The sequence below is a fragment of the Gracilinanus agilis genome, chromosome 4 (genome assembly GCF_016433145.1).
Source record: "Gracilinanus agilis isolate LMUSP501 chromosome 4, AgileGrace, whole genome shotgun sequence".
Lineage (NCBI taxonomy): Eukaryota > Metazoa > Chordata > Mammalia > Didelphimorphia > Didelphidae > Gracilinanus > Gracilinanus agilis.
This window is the reverse complement of record NC_058133.1, coordinates 117,312,660-117,334,485: the sequence shown is the minus strand read 5'-3', so window position 1 is coordinate 117,334,485 and position 21,826 is coordinate 117,312,660. Positions and strand designations below refer to the sequence as shown.

The 21,826-nt window shown below is 37.9% G+C and overlaps 1 protein-coding gene across 1 annotated transcript in view; it reads right to left on the bottom strand.

The window, feature by feature from the left end:
- The window catches only part of TRAF5 (TNF receptor associated factor 5), a 60,852-nt gene extending 50,607 nt beyond the window's left edge, over window positions 1-10,245 (bottom strand). The window contains 2 exon segments of the mRNA XM_044676995.1: window positions 9,849-9,933; window positions 9,936-10,245. Coding sequence (XP_044532930.1) covers window positions 9,849-9,933; window positions 9,936-10,077 — 227 coding nt within the window. The 5' untranslated portion in view covers window positions 10,078-10,245.
- Between the last annotated feature and the right edge of the window lie 11,581 nt (window positions 10,246-21,826).

The following is a 21,826-nucleotide window of genomic DNA, read 5'->3' as shown; positions in this document are numbered from 1 at the left end:
ATGCTTGTTAATTGACTGATGGGTAGATGTTGCTAAATCATTAACATTCCTTTTTTTTTAAACCCTTACTTTCTGTCTTAGTAAGATTTCTAAGACAGACAATTGGCAAGGCTAAGCAATCAGGGTTAAGCCCCTTGCCCAGGATCACACAGCTAGGAAGTTTCTGAGTCCATATTTGAACCCAGGTCCTCCTCACTCCAGCCTGGTTCTTTATCCACTGTGCTACTTAGCTGCCCCCATTAACATTCAAATGACCAACCCAGAATGTTTTTAAGATGGATGAATGGATAGATTTTTGCAGTGCTAGATGTAGTTATCAAATAACATTAGCTATGTGCAAAGTTAACATTCCTAGATAGGAATTCTACCATAGCTTAGACCTCATTAGAAAGCTACATATGTGATATACCTGGCCTTGGCTCTCAGCCTCACTCAGCTTCAGTCATCCTAGTGAACCAGTTCCTCTGTTTAGAACCATTCTAAGAGCTTTTATCTTCACAAAAGAAATATTGAAACTAGTGAAAAAACCCTTATTAAACATTTACTATATGCCAAATACTGTTTTGCACTTCAGTGACCTTACAAACTTTGGCTCACTGAAATGTACCTCTTGGACTTCCCTCAGGCCCTGGTTCAGCTTGATTACCTATATTTGGATATTTGCAATAATCCATCTCTTATTTCAAATTACTCTGTTTGGGAACCCAGTTTCACCACTCACTCCCTTTTCCCTCTTCTACTTGTTTCCAAACTTCAAACGATAAGAATTAAGAGTGACATTAAAGAATAAGGTAATTGGAATGGAACATCAAAATAAATTTACACAATACTAAATTGGGTGGCACTTAAACTTTGAATTCAGTCCTTAATTAAAATTGCCCAGGACTATCACAATCCATATTCTTTTCCAAGATGGAAGGCCCATGACATAACACCTGCTCTACATGAAAAGCAGTTCTATTCCTTGAATATCCCAGTCAGTTTTGGGACTGGTCAACTTGGCCAGCCTGGAGTTACACTCATTCATCCATTTTTCCAATTCCCAAGTCACTCTTAGCCAATCAGGAAGCCTTGAGATGAAATGGTAGGTTTTCTGGATGCCTTCCTCATAACTACTTAGATAAATGGATGCCTTCCTCATAATAACTACTTAGAGAAATAATTTTCCTTACCTCCCCTACCAGACTGTTTGATCAAAAGACATACATAGAAATCTAAGTGATAAAATAGAAAGCAGCTTCAACTACCTAAAACAAAAGTCAGAAGAACAACCATATTCTAGGCTCATAAGACATACCTTTCTTAATAACAATAACCCAAAAAATCAAGATTCACTCATCAGGGTCCATTGCTAATCTTCTCCCTGTGTATCCTACCTCGGTCAGGTGCCATCAATTACCTGCTTTCACCTATAAGACCTAGGTCAGCCCTGTCAGAACCAAAGGAAAACTCAGAATAACAGCAGGAATCTTCTCCTTTGGGAATTAAGTTTCTCTGAAGCTGGTTTGTGTGCCTACTTCCTGAGTGGCTATTATCTTTTTCCTTCAACTCTTGTAGATTCTCTGACAGCCTGTTTTTTTTTTCAAAAGTAAATTTATTATTTATCTATTTCTAACATTATTTAAAAAAAATTGAGCTCTGAATTCTTTCCTTCCTTCCCATCCCTCCCCCTCCAATTGAGTAGACAAGAAATATGATGTTAATTATATATGTGAAATCATGGAATCTCCATATTTGCCACATTGCCAAAAAAAAGCAAGGAAGATAAAATGAAAAAAAAATGCTTTGGTCTGCACTCAAATTCTATGTTTTCTCTCTGGAGGTGGACAACATTTTTCATTATAAGTCCCTCAGAATTGACTTGGATCATTGTATTGATTAGAATTGCTAAGTTGTTCCTAGGTAATAATTGTATAATATTGCTATTATTGTGTACAATGTTCTCTTGGTTCTGCTCACTTTGGTTTTCATCAGTTCACATATGTGTCTTCTCTTATTTTTCTGAAACTATCCTTCTCGTCATTTCTAACAGCATAGTAGTATTCTATCATAATTATATATCAGAACTTGTCCAGTCATTCCCCAATTGATAGGCATTCCTTCAATTTCCAATTCTTTGCCATCACAGAGAGCTGCTCTAAGTATTTTTATACATATAAGTTCTCTTTCTTTTTCTTTGATCTCTTTGGGATACAAATCTAATAGTGGTATTGCTAGCACAGTTTTGTAGACCTTTGGGGTTAGACCAGTGCATAGTTAACCAACAGTACATTAGTGTCTCAATTTTTCCATATCCCCTCCAACATTTGTTATTTTCCTTTTCAGTCATGTTAGCCAATTTGGTAGGAGTGAGGTGCTATCTCAGAGTTGTTTTAATTTCCACTTCTCTAATCAATAGTGATTTAGAGGATTTTTTGTATGATCATAGATAGCTTTGGTTTCTTTATCTGCCTTTGCATGTCTCTTGACCACTTATCAACTGAAGAATGACTTATATTTTTAGAAATTTGACTGGGTTCCCTATATTTTTGAGAAACGAGATTTTTTTACCAGAAAAAAACTTCCTTTAAAATTTTCTCCCTTAGTTTCACCTTCCCTTTTAATCTTGACTGCATTGGATTTGTTTGTGCAAAGCCTTTTAAATTTAATGTAAACAAAATTATTCATTTTACTTCCTTCAATACTCTGAATCTCATTTGTTCATAACTTCTTCCTTATCCATAGATCTGACAGGTAAACTTTTCAATGCTCTGTTAATCTGCTTATGATAGCACCCTTTTTGAATAAATCATAAATCCATTTTGATCTTATCTTGGTATATGTTGTAAGATATTGGTTTATATCTAGTTTCTGCCAAACTACTTTCTAGATTTCCCAGCCATTTTTATCAAATAATTTTTGTCCCCATAGCTTGGATCTTTGGATTTATTAAACACTGGATTATGATGATCATTTACTACTGTGTATTATATTCCTATCTAATCAACTGATCTATTTCTTACTATCAGATTGTTTTCATGATTACCACTTTGTAATATAGTTTGAAATATGGTATTGCTAGGCCACCTTCCTTCACTTAAAAAAATTATTCCCTTGATATTCATGACCATTTGTTCTTCCAGGTAAATTTTGTTTTCTAACTCTATAAAATATATATTTGGCAGTTTGATTGGTATGGCACTGAATAAATAAACAAATTTAAGTCAAATTGTCATTTTTATTTTATTTGCTTGGCTTACCCATGAATAATTAATATTTCCCCAATTGTTTAGATATCTTTACTTCTATGAAAAGTGCTTTGTAATTTTGTTCACACAGTTCCTGGGATTGTCTTGGCAAAGAGACTCCCAACAATTTCATATTGTCTACAGTTATTTTAAATGGAATTTCTCTATCTATTGCTGCTTATATCTTTGGTAATATATAGAAATGTTGATGGTTTATGTGGGCTTATTTTATATTCTGCAACTTTGCTGGTTGTTAATTGTTTCAACTAGACCTTTAATTGATTCTCTAGGATTCTCTTAATATCCCATTATAATATTTACAAAGAGTGAAATTTTTATTTCCTCATTACCTATTCTAATTCTTTCAGTTCCCTTTTCTTGTCTTGTTACTATAGCTAGTAACATCTTGGTTTTTAAGACTCTTTCCTCCTGACTCTTGTTGAAAACTGTCTTTTTTTAATGAAACTTAACATGATTCCTATTAACTATGTTTGCCCTGCTTAATGTTCTTCTCTGTCTCCTCCATTAAAATTTAAAAGCAAGGTCTATTTTTTGTCTCTGATATTTTTGTACCTGATATATAGTATACCCTTAATAGATGTTTTTTGACTGAGACAGGCCCTCGGCATGTAGTGAGCCCTAACAGAGTTCAAGACCAACTAGCAGCGTCAACTGAGCTCACTAAATACACATTTTTTCCTGTTGGAGTTAGCACATAATAGCCCTTAAATCACAAGTTTTTCTACTGAAATATGTTCCAAGTTCTTGGGGTCATACAAAATGGAGGCATAATTAATAAAGTGCATTTCTGATCAGCCAAACAAAGTGGGAAATAGGATTAGAGATATAGAGCTGGAAAGCATCTCAGAAGCCATCCAGTCCTACCCATTCATTTTACAGTTGAAGAAACTGAGGCCCACAGAAGTTAAATGATCTGTCCAAAGTCACACACAAGTAATATCAAAGACAAGACTTGAACCTACATCTTCTGACTCCTAAAACTAAAGGCATTTTTTCTTTCCATTGCATCAGTTTCTCAACAAAATAGAACACTACTCCTCCAGAGTTATATCTAAGGTTATAGTCCAAAGCTTTAGTTTCCAGCTAAAACTATGCTTCAAACCTGTAAAATATCTAAATTCTACACATTGGATAATTCTACCCACTTTCGTCTCAGTATTGACATTCTTTGAGATCCAACGATTATGGAATCTGAGGAAGAAAGAGTATGAAGGCAAAAGGAAAAGAAGACAGAGGGATCACAGGATGGAGAATTTGGAGCAGAAGTGAACTCAGAAGTCATCTAATACAACCCCTTTATTTAAAGAGGAGGATATTGAAGTCCAGAGAGATGAAGTGGCTTAACTACTATTTGTATCATTCTTTAACATTTGCCAAGAACTTTACATTTTGGATCAGATCTAGGATTTCTTTGATATAAGGAACTAGATTTAAAAAAAAACACAAACACAAAAAAACAACTCTACAAATACAAATCAATACTTCACAATTTAGAGCCTTAGTTGGTTCTTTGGGAGTACTGATGGGTTAAATCTCAAAGTCAGTATGAATTTAGGGTTTCCTGTCTGAGGATGACTCTTTTATCTAACCAGTGGTGTTAAAACCAATTAGAAACAGGGACCATTAAACTGAGTGTATAAGGATCCCTGGGACTGTATATTAATTTGCACTTACTATACGTCAGTCACTGTGCATTGTCTCATATAATCCTAACAATAATCCTGGGAGGTAGGTGTTATTATTATCCCCATTTTACAGATGAAGAAACTGACTCAAACACCAGTAAAGTGACTTGGCAGGGGTCACACGGTCAGTGCGTATCTGAGGCTGAATTTGAACTCAAATCTTCCTGATTTTATACCTAGAGCTTTCTACCCACTGTTTTTTGAAATCTGTAAGTTTTAAGTAAATGCCTTTTGTACTACATGTTTTTCTGATCAGTAAAAATTTTCTTGTTCCCGTTGATGGATACATAATTAGGAAAGAGTAGTTTATTTAGAATATCTGACCTTGGGGAATTGAGCTTGGGGTTGTTTTTAACCTCCATTTTACATGGGTTCTGTAATTAAATAACCAAAGTCACTTTAACCTATTAAGTACTTCAGCTTTTCCTATCTGTAAAATCTGGGTGCAGTAAGAGGCAGATAAATCTGATCAAGTTCTGGCTATAGCTAGCACACTAGTGCCATTAAAAGACATTATCTCGGGGGCAGCTAGGTGGCTCAGTGGATTGATAACCAGGACTGGAGACAGGAGGTTCAAATCCTGGATTCAAATCTGGCCTCAGATTCTTTCTAGCTTTGTGACCCTGGGGCAAGTCACTTAACCCCCATTGCCTAGCCCTTATCCTTCTTCTGCCTTGGAACCAATATTTAGTTGATTCTAGGACTGAAGATAAGGGATTTTTTAAAAAGGACACTTTCTCACAGTTTACATGAGACAATCTGTCATTCACAGGCTTTGAACTTTTCTGTCAATGTTTCCCTGTCTTTTCTCCATATGGCTTCAAATCTATTCTATTTACATCAGAGTCAGTTCACCGTCTACCTAGTCCTCTGGATTGGTTGTCTCTGCTTTGACTTGGTAGCTATTCTGTTCACTCTCTTGGATCTCCAATGACACCATTCTCTTTTCCCACCAAGATGAATTTCACTTTCTCTAGTTTACCTCAGCTCTTTGCTGCCCTGCTTTCTCAGATGTGGACTAAGCAAGATTAATCTGTGCCTGTCCTAATCCACCGGGGAGCTGAGGATAAAGTTTGATTAGATTTAAAATGTGAAAACATATTGACATGGAGCAGTGGAGGGGAGGGAAACATTATTTATCTAAGGCAAAGAATGCTTCTCATTACTTAAAGGATGCCCTGCAATGTTTGAGATAACAGCTAGTCCCCAAAGGGCTGCTTGGCCAAATTCTGACACTGATTTTCCATCAGTCCCCTATCTCAAGTGTTTGGTTTGGCACACAGTTCTCTAATACTCAGTAAATTATTTCCTTTGTAATATCTCAGGGCCCTTTACTCCCAATATTGTGAAGTGAGAGAGAGGCAGAGACCAAATCTTCTCTTTTGAATCCCTGCCATTCAGTACATGTCCTGAACACACTGAGTCTTCAACCAATCATTTTTTTTCCATCAGTAGACACTATTATCTGTTCTTCCTACTACAGTCAGTCTTAATATCTGAAAAAAGCATAAGAAGTCATGGTGCCTCAAGTGGTTTCCATCTTGGGTAATTTATAAACTTTTGAGGAGGTGAGAGCAGGGAGAGTCCAGGTAATTTCAAGGGGTCCACAGATTCAGAAAGTATGCCTAGCATTAGCATTTAAGGAAATATACAGCTTGCATTCTGTAGCCTGAATAAATAATATATCTTGCAGAGAAATACATTAACATTTTTCATAAATGTAGACTCTTGTGATGAGTAAAAATACAAATTCATTCAATGAATTTATAGTATCTTTTTATCTTGTATACTTTCTCAACTGGGGAGTGCTTGTAGTATTGCTATTTTCATGTAGAACCTAAGTAAAAAAAATTTGAAGTTAAAAAAAGGGCCCCATACCTTCTAGTCTTCAAGGTATTAAAATTTTTCCCATTCATCTTATTTAACTATTCTCACCCAGTTTGGTGGACTTGATCTTGTCCAGTTGTTTGAATCACAATCTGGGTTTCTTTTCTTCTGCAGTGCTAAGGAAAGTGACATCTTGGATTTCTTCATATTGTTTGGCTCAGACTTTCGATGAAATCATAGTTACTGAGAATTTTCAACAGTGAGTTATTTGAATAACAAATATAAATTCTTTTCTCCAGTTCTCTGAAGAAAGGGTTGTTGGGAGAAACAGATAAAAATCAACAGTGGGTTGGCTTTCTGACTTGGGGATACTCTTGTTCTCACAGTACCAAAGCTGATAATGTTACTTCAATGATGGAAGGCAGAAAATCCTGGTAGAGCATGGTAGGATAAAAACTGACAGGAATGGTAGAAAGTGGGGAGAGAATGATTTATGTGTAAGAAAATATGAGAAAAGAAATTGGACAAATTTCTAGAGAGACAGTTTAGACAATTTTAATGTCTAGAACTTCTAATATAAATAGAAAAGGGAGCAAAAACATAAAAACTAAATCTTACAGAAAAAAGGTAATTGGGGGAGGGATTTGTGAAAGACTGTCTATATAATAGAAGTAGTGAAGCTAGGTTCCAGTAAATATTGTGGCTTTAGGAAATGGCAGAAATTGTCATTTTTCAAACTGTACAAAATTCACATAATAAAGTATTAGGTCTTATAAAACCACAAGCACAGAGGATAAGTGTGTTGGCCAAATATTTTATCTTCAAAGATTTATCAACATTATAGTTTTGAAGGCAGCTAGATGGGCCAGTAGATAGAGAGCTAGGCCTGAAGTCAGAAAGACCTAAGTGTAAATCTTGTTTCTGAAACATATTAGCTGTATGAGCCTTGGCAAAACACTTCACATCAGCTTCCTCAACTGTAAAATAAAGATAACAATAGCTCCTATCTTATAGGTTTGACCTGAGGACCAAATGAAATCATATTTGTAAGATGCCTAAAACAAAATTGGTGCTATAAAAGTTCCCATTCCATCCCTTCTTTAGTTTCCCCTCCAAATTTCCCAGTAAGGAACAGCTAAAGGAAAATAAAGTTTTTCCATCTATGTAAATGTCTTCACACAAAAGAATATGGTGTAAAGTTAGCCATCAAAGACCACAACTTTTAGTTATATCCCAGATGTTCACCTAACTGCTGAAGTTAAAATCTTCCATAATCTGGTTTCACCTCTACCTCTTCGACTTTATTCCAAATGCCACTCCTTCACATGATCTCCATTCTAGTTAAAGTGGTCTATTTACCGGTTCCCATACATGATATTGCACCTCCAACCTCCGTACCTTTGCAGAGATCATCCCCTACATCCGGAATGTGCCCCTTTCCTTATTTCTGCTTCCTAAAATTCCTAGCTTCTTTCAAATGACAGCTCAAGTGCTTTTTCCTGTTCCCCACTCCCAGGTGTTAATTCCATTTCTTTGTATTTACTTCTCAGAATACATGGCCTTTCCCCAACTGAAAGAAGCTGCTTCAGTTAGGAACTCTTATTTTTTGTGTTCGTATCACAAGGTTTATATATAGTAGTTGTTTATTAAATGTTTGTTGAAATGAATTGAGAAGCACAGATATAATGGCTTAATACTGGTCTCAAAGTAAAAAGATCTGGGTCTCTAAGACCTGAGATTTACTAGTTATGTAACCTTGAGAAATTCATTTTGAACCTCAGTTTCTTCATTTGTAGAATGGAGACAATATTAGCCCCTCCTGTATCATGGGGCTGTTGTAAGGATGAAATGGGTAATGTACAGAAGTCAGGCAGCTCTACAAATTGTCTTGGGCAGGGCTCCTCCCTGGGCTCCAAGACCCAAGGACTCACCAAAGAGAACATGCAGCCTCCAGGAATTCCACTCTGTTTGACCACGGTCTCAAGCAAGACTCCAGGACCCTTCTCCCTCTCTCCCCCAATCCCCCTCCCTCCCATTCCATCCCCCCTCCGACTCTTTGAAATCTGTCCCTTTACTCCTACACCACCCCGGAGGTGGAGCCCTAGCTAAGACCACGAGCAGCCATCCCTCTGGCTAACTTACCCCAATACCTCTCCTCTCTGCCGCACCACCCCCCCAACAAACACTCGCGTGGTCTGACCAGACACAGCCGCCCCGCAGTCCCCAAGAACCCAGGCTTTCGGGTCTCCACACTCTACAAATGTTGGCACCGCCCTTTCCCTTATCCCAGGCCACTTAAGTGTTGCTCTGGGGCTCTCGACCCCCGCCTCAGCGATCTTTCTTGCCTTAGGGTAGAAGAGCGCCTCGCCTCTCTCCCCTCTTTTGGGAAGAGCCTCTCTTCCGATGTGGAGGGAATGTAAAACTTTATGATTTCCCATCCTGAGGACAAGCTGTTGGTCTCGATCCTGGGCAGGCTCCGCCGGGCCCTGGCCCCGGGAGAGGAAAGGAAGCAGAGAAGGGGACGCGGTAACGGTGGTCTCCAGCCCAGGCCCGTCCTCGGCCAAAAGAGGCCGCCCCGGTGTGCTCCCACATCTCCGTCTGGGTTTGTCAGCCGAGAGGAAGTGGCCCCCCAATCTCGGCACTTTCGGTTTCAGCATGGAAGCAATGGAACTAGAGCGACCCTCAGCCTCCCTCTACCCCCTCCCTATGCACCCCACTATCACCCGGAGCAATTCCCAGGATGTGCCCTACCTAGGTCCAGGGACTGCCTCCGGGACTCACGTTCGCTTCGGTGCCCCGCCCGGGTGTAGGACGTTAAGGGCACCCTTTAGAAAAGGGACTCGGCATGCAGTTGCTTCTGGGCTGCAGCCTTGGCCGCCTCCAATGAGACCAAGAGAGCAGAGTGAATCAATGGGAGGCGATTAAGTTCTAAAAAGTATGGCTGAGGAGTGGATGGCCGGACGAAGAGGAGGAGGAGGAGGAGGAGGTGGCTGCGGCGGCGGAGGGAGTAGATCAAGAGAAGGGTGGGGAGGGGCACCATCCGGGCGGCAGAGCAATCAGCTGAGGTTGTAGAGGAGAAGGCTCTCACCTCCGTTTCTCATCTCCTCCTCGGAAGAGCTGGTGGTATTGACCGGAGAAATCGAAGAAAACGTAGATGGGATGGCCTGAAGAAGCTGCTTAAGCGGCTGAAAAAAAAAAAAAAAGTGTTGAGTCGGCTACCTTTCCGCCAAATTTAGAATACTGAAAAGTTTCCCTCAGTCAATCAACAAGCAGTTATTAAACGCCTGCTGGAGGTCAGGCTCTGTTCTCATATCCATATCACTCTAAATTCCCGTTAAACTGACTTCTTAATCTCTTCCTTCATTCCTTTCTGGCCACTGATCCTGCCTTTTCCCGCCTCAGGGTATTTGCCAACCTCTCTCTACCTGTTGAAATTTTACCTTCAGATCTAGTTCAATTGCCACTTCTTCCATGAAGGCTTATCTGATTCCACCCACTCGAAGTCATTCCTGCTCCCACTTGCCACTGCCTTACCTCTCCTAGATATTGAACATTCATTCAGTTTGTACAGCATTTTAGTTGTGCGCGTATGTTTTACCTCCCTCTAACAGTCCCAGTAAGGTAGAAGGAATTGGATAATCGATCATCTTTCCATCTCTAGTACCTCCCAGAAGATCGTGCTCACACCGCCTTCGAATTAGATGCTTTTAGTGGTTGTCCTTTATTCTTCAAGAGGACCAAAATGACATCACTATGCAGTGTCACCTTACAGTGGAAGGCTCTCCCACAGATTGGGCACAAATAGCACCCATGAACATTTGGGGTGTCGAAAGCAGATCTCACCTTTTGAGCTACTACAGTTCTTCTCTGATGGCCCCATACAACGCTGGATGGCCCGGTGCCAGTGTCTCTCATGTCTGACAATCCACACTACAGTTCTTCAGAGAAACCTCCTTGAATTGCTGCTTCTGATCTCCATGTGAGTTTGGTTTGTATGAGTTCTCCATAAAATAGTCTTTTAAGTAAATGTGCATGTAAGATTCCAACAATGTGGCCAGTCCATTGGAATTGCTGCTCTAGGTGGTAGAATTTGAATGCTTGGCAGAAAGACCTGGCATATAGTTAGGTATTATTTAAATTCTGATCTCTACCTCTCTTCCCCTTTCCTCTACTGATTATCTCCAATTTATATTTTCGTGTAGTAGGTTTGGACATAGCTGTTTGCATGCTGTATCCCCCATTAAGCCTGTGAGCTCCTGAAAAGCAGAGACTATTTTGCCTTTTTTGTATCCCCAGCACTTAGCACAGTGGCACAGTGCCTGGCACATAGGTATGCACTTAGTAAATATTTACTTAATCAATATTTGATTAATTGGAGTAAAATTGGTTTTAATTTTATATATCTTTGATTTCACTGTAGGCACACAGGCTTAGCCTGCAATTTATCAAGGCTGGGATCTGTTTTAAACTAAATCAGTGATCTGATTACAGATTTGGCTTAAAAATTAACCATTGTTTAGATTACAGATTGTAATCCCTCTTATTTTTGTATGATTTACTCATGACTTTCCATAAATCGTCCATAAAGATCCACATAGTGGAGAACTTCCTCTGCTTCTTTTCAGAATTTCTGGTACCAATGACCCAAGTTACATTTTTCTAATACCTTAGAGTTTGCACACCAGCTTTATTCAGTATAGCCTTAGGCAACTCCATTTTACAGAACAGGAAACTGAATCTCTGAGACATTAAGTGAGGGGGGATTTGGACTCAGGACAATCAAAAGCTCAATGCTTTTTTAAAAATTAAACGTATTTTTTCCAATTAATAACCTATTTTCTCTCCTACTTCTTTTCTTCCCTATCAATATTTTTTCACTACATTATGTATTTTCAAAGGACTCATGATATGTCTACCATCTTTTCCAGTTATATTCTTAAAATTTGGGGGGTTTTTCCATTATTGCTCTCATGAAGATTATTATTGGTTATATGCTCCAGCCTACTTGCACCCACAATTAATATCTCCGTTTTTCTTTTTGGATTACAGTGGTCCCTTGATATATCACAGTTCACTTATTGCACCTTCACTGTATCACAAATATATTTAATTCTATATCCAGGGAACAACCACAGTGCTGTGTTTTGTATTCTGGGTGCTGATTGGCTCAGTGTATATAAGAGTGTGGAAAAGGAGAATGGGAAGGGTTTATAAAGCCTTAAAATATATATAAATAATAAAATAAATACAATGCCGCTACTTCATGGATTTTCACCTGTCATGAGGGTCTCTGGAACATAACTCTCCTGATAGGTGAAGGATCACTGTATTTGTAATCTCATTTCTTTGGAGGTTGTAATGTTCCATTATTCAAAATCATGCTAACAATAATAAGAAAACTCCAAAAGATCCCATAGTGTCATGAGTATAGGTTATAATTCTTCTACATCTTAATAGATGTTTTTGTAAGTTGTGCTGGTTTAAAAAAAAAAGTCATTGCCTAGGAGTTAGCCTTCTGGTGAGGAATTTCTCTCCCTGATCTTAGCTATATTGGTCCTCAAATAGTGTCCCACAGAGCTCTGATCCTTGATCCTCTTCTCTTTTCCCTATATTCTATTTGCCTTGGCAATCTCATCAGTCCTCATGGATTCAATTTTCATCCCCATACTGATGATTCTCAAATCTACTTATCCAACCCTAATCTCTCTGCTGACCTTCAGCTTCACATCTCCAAATGCTGGTTGGACATCTCCAACTGAATGCTCCATAAACATTTTGAACTCAGCATTCCAAAATGGAACTCATTATCTTCCTCAGCCCCAACTCTCCCCTCTTCCTAATTTCTATTTTTCTGTTGAGAGTTACCACCATCCTTCCATTTACCCAGATTCATGGCCCAAGTGTCATCCTTGACTGCTTTCTTTTTCTCACCTCTCATATCCAATGTTGCCAAGGCCTGTCAACTTGTTTTTCTAATGTTTTCCATATTTGCTCCATTCTCTCCTCTGATTCCACCACCCTGATTCAAGTCCTCATCACCTCACACCTTGAGTACGAAAATGGCTTCTAGTTGGTCTCTTTGCTACACATGTTTCCTCTACTAAGCTATCAAAATGATTTTTCTAAAGCTCAGGTCTATCTATGTCACTTCCTTACTCAACAAATTCCAGCAACTCTCTATCATCTCTAGGATCAAATATAAACTTTTCTGCATGATGATTAAAACCCTTCATAACCTGCCCCTAATTCCATTTTTTCCATCTTCTTGGATCTTATACCTTTTCCTCCCATACGTCCCACTTTTTATTCTGTGTGATCTTGGGCAAGTCATTTAATTTCATTGAATCTCTAGTTCCTCATCTATAAAATGAGGAATTTGAACTAGATGGTCTCTGGTATCCCTTCCTGCACTTGCTATGTGATGCTCTGTATGAGCTGTGATCTACACAGTAAGAGCCTGAACTAGGATGGGGCAGCAAGAGAGAACTAGTAAGCTCATCCAACCAGGGTGGGAAATTTGTCCAAGAGAAATTTAATGAGTAATGAAAGCATTTCTCATTGGGGGCGCAGATTCTGGTGGTGGTGCAAAGGCCAGGAATAAGGAGTAAGATGTAGAAGGCAAAAGGAGTGACTTGGCTGGGCCTAAGACTTGGACCCTTATCTTCACCTCCTGAGTTTTGGGAGGGGGAAAGGGCAAGAGTCATAATCAGCAAGCCTTGAATCCTGACCTTGCCTAAGGGTTAGCATGCAAGTGAGATTTCAGTCTAGGCTCTCAAAAGTCAGGGCATATAGGTAAAAAGAGACAGACAGACAGACAGAAAATTTATTGAATACTTATTATGTCCCAGGCATTGTACTATGTAATGGTAAAACAAATGCAAGCTAAAAGAAAGACAATCCTGGACTTCAAAGAACTTCCATGCTAATGGAGGAAAATAAGACATAAAAAGGAACTAAAAAGCAGAGAATCTCTATAAGGTGGGGAGGGAAAGTTTCCTGTGTAGGACAAGGGATAGGTTAAGCCAGATTTTATGTGAAAAACTGTCTGGCCTAGACCGGATATAGACCACCATCTCACACTATATGCCAATATAAATTCCAAATGGATAGTTGACTCAGACATAACAGGTGTTCATACAGAGCATCACATGATAAAAAAAAAGAGAGAGGAACAAGGAAAAAATTACCTTTCAGATCTAGAGATAGGGGAAGAATTTATGATTAAACAAGGGATTGAGATCACAGAAGAAAAAATGGACAATTTTGATTACATAAAATGAAAAAGGTGTTTTACAAACAAAAAACTTTGCAGCAAGGGTTCTCAAAAAAGGTTCTATTTCTAAGTCTTTTGGAAATTGGATCAAATTTGTAAGAATAAGAGTCATTCCCCAATCAATAAATGGTCAAAGAATGTAAATAGGTAGTTTTCAGAGAAAAAAATCCATACCAACTATAGTTATGTGAAAAAATGTTCCAAATCAGTGATAATTAGAGAAATGCCAATGTCAGAATTGTGGAGGGTAGAATGCAAAAATATAACTGGAAGATAGCCCAAGTGATGCTTGTTGAGAGAAGGGCAATCAGGTTGTTGAGGGAACTTGAAACCATGCCATATAAAGCTTGGTTGGAAAAGGTAGAGAGATATTTAGCTTGGCAAAGAGACTTTGGGAGGGTATGACAATTGTTTTCAAGACTTGTTTCAATGGGTAGAGTACAAAGATATGGATTTCAACTTTATTTTATAGATAAAATTTCCTAACAATTAAATGGGTCACAAAGTAAAAAGATCTGTGGTGGGGAAAGAGAGTGGAGGGAATTCCTGTTCAGTTATAGATTGAACTAAATGACCTCTTTTGTACCTTTCAATCCTGAGATTCCATAAACCTATGATCCTATAAGGTTAAGTGGTTTAAAGTCACACAGATAGATAATAAAGAAGTCAACAAGAGAACTCAGAGAATCAGGAGTCTTGCTCCCACAAATATGTTATATTCAAGAAACTATGCTAACTCTGAGGGTGATGGGGAAGAGACGAAAAGAAGAAAAAGAAATAACCTTTGCTGTCAAGCATCTTACAATCAAGGAAAAGAGGCAAATCAACATCCCAAAATACTACAGCACAAGGAAAAAATGTGTTAAGATAGTGATTACTAGTAATAGTTATCAGGCAAGTTTTCTGGAGTTCTACTTTTTAGATGGGTTTCATGAACATTTTAAAACATAATGTAAGCTGCAAAATCACACTGAGCTTTATTTATTATCTTGAATGTAATTAGTTAAGCAAACTCAGTTCATTTCTAGAAGAAATAGAATTAGGGTCGAACATCTCATTTTTACCCCCAAAGAAAAAAGTTATCCAGAAACAACATTTCAATTCAATTCAATAAACATTTATTAAGCCCCTACTATGTGCCAACCACTATGCTAAACACTGGGGATACAAGAAAAGGCAAGAGGACAGTTCCTGCCCTCAAGGAGCTTATAATCTAATTGGGGAGACAACAAGCAAACTAATATTTAGAAATAAGCTGTTTGGGGATAAATAGGAAATAATTAATAGAAGGAAGGCATTAGAATTAAGAGAGGTTGAGGAGGCTTCTTGTAGAAAGTAGGATTTTAGCTTAGATTTAAAGGAAGCCAACCAAGTCAGTAATTGGAGTAATTAGCACAGGGAGCACAGCCAGAGAAAATGCCCTGAGCTGAGATACGTACGGTCTTGTTTGTGGAACAACCAGGAGGCCAGTGTCACTGCTCTAAGCATCCGTGGGACTGATTTGTGGAGGGACCTGTTACCACTGTTTGACTTGGGGGTGAAATGTGGGTGGGGAGTTTTGCTTATTTCATGTTTTATTCATTTTTATCTGACACTGACCCGGGCAATTTAGTGGAAATTTTGGTATTTATTTAGAGGTCACAGCGCCACCTACTGAAGCCTTAGGCTGCTCCGATGTTTTCCTGGGGAGGGAGACCAAGTCAGGACGGATTAACTCAGCAAAAGAAAGATATTCCTGAATTCAAGATCATGAACAAAATACCTACTACGGTCTTTTAGCTTAGCGAAAAGATTTTCCCTCAGGAAACAGTCCTCTGAAGCCTGCCAAGCCAAGATGTATGACTTTGATCACAAAGGAACCAAACTGGAAAATGGTTATGGATCATTTTTTCCTCCTAGAAAAAATAATATAATTTTTTTAATGGAGCCTCTACTAATGGCTGCCCAGGAACAACTACCATTCCCCTCCCTGCATCATTGCATCTTTGTCCTAGCAATCTGGAGCACATAACCTGCCTCTACGGAGCTGGAGCTCCAAGGAGCCTTCTGCCATGACAGGCTTGAATATAAAAATGTAGGTCTGTTCTGATAATAATAGGATATGACTTTTTTGTGTGGTCAACAAAACTCTTTCCATATTTTGTCTCTGTGAGATAAGTTGTATAAATATTAATTTTTTTATTAATGAGGAAATTGTGACCCACCATGGAGAATTCAGTTCAATTTAAACAGCATTTATTAAATGCTGTGTAGGCTAGGCATTATATGGGTATATGTGTATAAGGGAGATAATTTACCCGGAGGAAACTCGTCCTAAATCACTCAGTAGGTGGTTGGTATAGAACTAAACTAGTTTTTTTTTGTTCCTGGGCTAGTTCTACTCTAGCACAATATCTCAGATTAGATACTCTTTTCCCTGCCTCAGGTGTTAATGTCTTCCTCTATACTCTCCCCACCTCCAATCCAATCACCTTGCAATTATACGTAAATATATGTGGGTATGTATGTATATGTGTGTGTATATATATATGTACAAGTACATATATGTATATGTTAACCCCCTTGATAGAATGTAAGGTTTTTGAGAACAGGGACTATTTAACATTCATCTTTTGTTTTTTCAGTTCCTCGTGCCTAGCACATAACAGACAGCAAATCATTGACTGATTCTCTAGAACACAGATTCTGATTTCCTCTCATTTGGAGCCAGGTAAAGATGCTGTATGAATTGGGCAAGTCTGAACTGTCTCTCTACCCTCATGCTTCTATTTTTCTTTTCAACTCTTCCCCACAAAGTCTGTGTTAACTGTCTGAGTCACTCATTTGGGCAGAGAAGGTTTTGTTGTTGTTTTTGTAAAAATCTGCACTGCGGTCTTAATCTCAGAGCCTTGAAATTTTCTGTAACAAAATGAGCATGCTGGGCGGATATGGGTCCTGTCCATTTTGACAGCTTTCTAAATGAGATTTGCCCATGCTGTGTGCCATCAGTACTTGGGGAAATATTCTTCCATGTATTAACTCTTCAGAGTTACTATGAAACACTCAAATATGGATTTCTTATTATTTGCCCTTTGTGTTCACTATGAACCAAATGTTCATATGATTTTCCCATAAAGTGGGAGTTATTTCTTCTCTAATAATAGGATATGGCTTTTTTGTGGTCAACAAAGCTCTTTCCATATTTTGTTCTCTCTTCCTCTGATCTCAGAGCATTTTATACTTTTCTTTCTAATTCTTCATCTCAGAAACACTTTGTACACATGGATTTGTGATCTCATCCTCTGGGTATTCCTTTCACTGTTGCAGATCTCTAAACAAAGAATTTTTATTTTTTCTTAGGTACAATAGTGATTCATTAAGGAGGGGGAGTGACATGGTCAGACCTGTACTTTAAGAATATTGCTTTTCTTTTGTATTGTTTTGTTTGGGGTGGGTTTGATTAATTTATTTATTTGGTTGGTTCTGAGATTCATCACTAAAAAGAAATAATTTGATATGCATGGCAAAATGTGAAAGAAGTATTGCACATAAAACTGAATTTTCATTTCATACTCTTTGCCCTTTTCAAAAAACGTATAATAAAATCAACACATCTCTTTCCATACTGCTTTGCTTGTCTATGCCTCCTTCTGAATTTCTTTCTGTTCTATTTTTTTAATTAAAATAAATTTCAGGGGCCCTCTTTTTTAAATTTACAGCACCATTGAAAACTTCTTTCTCCACCACTCATAAAAAGAATAAAAGGAAAAAAATTCCTTGTACAGGTAAATGTAGTCAGGCAAAATAAATCCATACAGAGTCTATGAACAAAGATGTATAGTCTTATTCTGCAGCTTGGGTCCATCACTTCTTTCAGGTGTTGAGTAACATACTTCAAAATGGATCCTTTGCAGACACAGTTGATCATTGCCTTGATCAGAACTCTTAAGTCTTTCAAGTTTGTTTTTCTTTACAATACTGGTTTTATATAACCTATTCTCTTGGTTCTGCTCATTTCATTCAGTTTCAGTTCATACTACCCAGGATTCTTCTAAACTAACCTTTTTGTCATCTCCCATGGTTCAATAATATTTCATTTCAAATACTACAATTTGTTTAGCCATTCCTTGACTGATGGGTACCCTATTGGATTCTGGTTCCTTTCTTTTTATTTTTCCTCTTTTAATCCCTCTTTTAGGGTCAAGAAGTTTGTTTTGCTTGGGACTATTCACTCCCCAGTATTAGAAAGCTTCCCTTCTCCATTATCCCAGTATATTTCTCTATGACAATATGAATGCATTTTGACACCAAACTATTATATGTGTGTTCAGCTTTCCTTGATCCATTTAATATTTTAAAATTCAACTTTATTTTCAGTTCCAAATCTTCTCCTTCCCTCTATACTTCCCCTGCCCTCTGAGAAGGCAAGAAATATAATTCCCATTATAAATATTGTCATGCACAACATATTTCTGCTAGTCATGTTTTGAAAAAGAAAAAGAAAAAAATCATTCTTCAATCTCATCTGCACCCCAAATCCACTAGTTCTCTATCTGGACATGGACAACATTTTTGATCATGAATTCTTTGGAATTGTAGTGGATCGTTATATTGATGAGAGTTACTAAATCTTTCACAGTCGATTATCTTTACAATATTGCTATTACTCTATAAATTGTTCTCCTATTTCTGCTCACTTCACTTTGCATTAGTTCATATAGGTCTTCCCAGACTTTTCTGAAACCACCCCTTTCATTTTTACAGCAGAATTCTATCACATTTATATACCCTAACTTGTCCAGCCATTTCCCATTGGTAGGCATCCTCTCAGTTTCTAATTCTTTGCTACAATAATAAGAATTGCTAAATATTTTTGTACTTAAGGGTCCTTTTCCTTTGATTTCCTCTAATTCTTTGTTACAATAATAATAACTGCTAAATATTTTTGTATTTAAGGGTCCTTTCCCTTTTATTTCCTTTGTTTTTTTCTAAGCTGTTATTTTCTTTTTGCATTATTTCCATTTCTTTTCCCCATTTTTCTTCCACCTCTCTTATTTGATTTTTGAACACTTCCAGTGCCTAAGACCTTGCCTGTGGTTGCTTTGCTCTCACTGTTCCCTACTGATTCAGTACCTTGCTCTTTGTCTCTAAAATGTTTCTTTAGTAAGGTGTTTCTTTTACTACTTGCTCATTTTCCCAGCCTTTTTTTTTTTGGCCTGTTGACTGGGAGTTCTGAAAACGGCTGATTCTGTCTCCTCTACTGATGGCTTGCAGGACTTGGGGCACTATGAACTATTTTGTCCTTGGATTAGGGGCTTCACCTTAGCACAGGCTGAAAGGGCCATGCATTATGGACTTCGGGGTCTCCATGTGGGCTGGTGTCAGTGCTTGGGACTTCAAGGGGTGGGTGAGTGGTGCTCTGCTTTTATCTTAAGCTGGGTCTCAAGATCTCAAAATTGGCCTATACCCAGGTGCAGAACCTGGTGCAGTAGGTGGGGGGTGGTCATCCTGCACTTCTCCGTGTGCAGTTTTACTTCTGGTTCCCCCTCATCCCATGAAAATCAGCTCTTTCTGCCTAACTTTCTAGTTTCCACAGGAGAGCCCCCTCACTGTGTCCTTTTTGGATCTGTGCTATAATTTGTTTTGAGGGGCTATTTTAAGATTGGTTCAGAAGGATTCTTGGAGTGATTCAGATTTTTGCTGTTACTAAGTCACCATCTTGTCTTCAACTCCTTAACATGTCCTTTGATTTCTTGGGAGTGTAAATCCAATGTTATTGCTGGATCAATGGATATACACAGTTCTATAGCTTTTTAGCATAATTCTAAATTGCTCTTCAGAATGGTTGGATTAGTTTACAATTGCAATAACAGTATATTAATTATCAATATTTCCAAATCCCCTTCAGCATTTGTCATTTTCCTCATTCGCCAATCTTTGTCAATCTGATGGGTGTAAGATAATATCTCAGAGTTGTTTTAATTTGTATTTCTCCAATATTAGTGATTTAGAGCATTTTTTTACATTTGACTAATGATAGTTTTGATTTCTTCCTCTGAAAACTGCTTGTTCATATCCGTTGACCATTTATCAATTGGGGAATGGTTCTTATTCTTATATATTTAGCTCAGTTCCTTATATATTTGACAGTCCTTAATCAGAACCTTTATATATTCCAAGTGGGAGTGAGATGTACATGTTGCCTATTTCTCATCTTCCTCCTTTAGTTTGAACATTCTTCTTAAGCAACCCAATTTTGAGAAATACTAAGTTCAAACTCCATTCTCATCCTTTCTAACTATAGTATATTTTCCCTTTTGTTTTCCCTCTTCAGAGCCTCAGAAAGGAACCAGTCTGGCCTCAGGTCCCTTGTTTTTCTCATTTTACCCTTTCAATACCCTTTGAAGATATTATGGTTCTCAGGGGACATTGGTTTCTTTTCCTCCTTTAAAAAACAACACTATACCATCATGGAATACTATCAATTACTCAAATAAATTTATCTTCTTAGGTTTCTCTTGACTCTTATGTAAGTATTCCAAAGTTCCTATTCTTCTCTGGTGGTTTCATTAGAAATACTTGAAAGTCCTTTATTCCATAAAACCTATCTTCCCTCACCCTACCCTCTGTAGTATTTTAGTAAACCTAGTCAGTTCAGTTTTTCCTTGTGGTAAATCAGTCTTTTGATTTAGGGAAATATGAATTCCCAGCTTGCCTCTTGGAAGTAGAAGAAGCCAGGCTTTATATGAGCCTAACTGTGGTTCCTCAGTAACTGCTTATTTAGGAATGATTGCTTATTCTTCCCCCACCCTTTAATATGGGAGATCTAGATTTCAATTATGGCAATCCTGAGATTTTTCTTTTTGGAGTTTTTTTAAGGAAATAGATTTTTTCCTCTATCTTTACTTTGCCCTCAGATTCTAAAAGATATAGGCTTTTATGATTTCTTGAAATATAATATTTAGACCTTTTAAAATCATGATTTTTTAAAGAGTCCTATGATTGATAAATTATCTTTTTGTCTTGTTTTCTAGGTCAGTTATTTTGGATATCAGATATCTTATATTTTCTTTGATTTTTTCTTTTTTTCCTTTTTGTTCTAATATTTCTTGCTGTCTCATGGGATCATTGATTTCTATATGGTCTATTTTACTTTTCATGGAGCCTATTATTTAGGTAAAGTTTGCCACTTTCTCTTCCCTTTACCCCTCTTCCAATTCTTTCTTCAAGAACTTTAATTTCATATTTAATCTCTTCTTTCAATTTTTCTCAGTAGTTATGAATACTTGGTAGAAATACCTGTAAAAATCTTTTTTTTAAGTTATCCTTTGCAGTTGTTATAGAATTACTCTCCTTTTGGGGGATTTTTAGATTTACAACAACATTTCATATTAGTTGATATTTTCTTTAATTTAGCCCTCTTTTCAGTTTTAGTTCCTTAAAGAAGGCCTTTTGTGCTAAGGCCGGGCTACATCCCCAATAAGGCTTTTTAGCAGCCCTGCTTGGTCTCCTTTTGAGGCTCCTGGGTTTCTGTGCTCACCTCCACCTCTTGGGTTTTTACATTCTCCTTCAGAGACTACCTGGATTTCTGAACTGTCCACATCTGAGCACTGCTGCATACCATTCCCTGTATCTTCCAAGGTCCCCACTGAAGCTTTCTGAACTCCCTGAAGCTTTCTTAGGTCTTTCATTCTTGTTTCTTCTGGTCATTTAGCCTTTCAATCCACCTGTCTCTGGCTCTAATTGTTCTCTGTGTTGTGAGATTTAGCTTATTTACAGGAGCTGGTGCTGGCTTTGCTGGTGTCTCTCTTTTC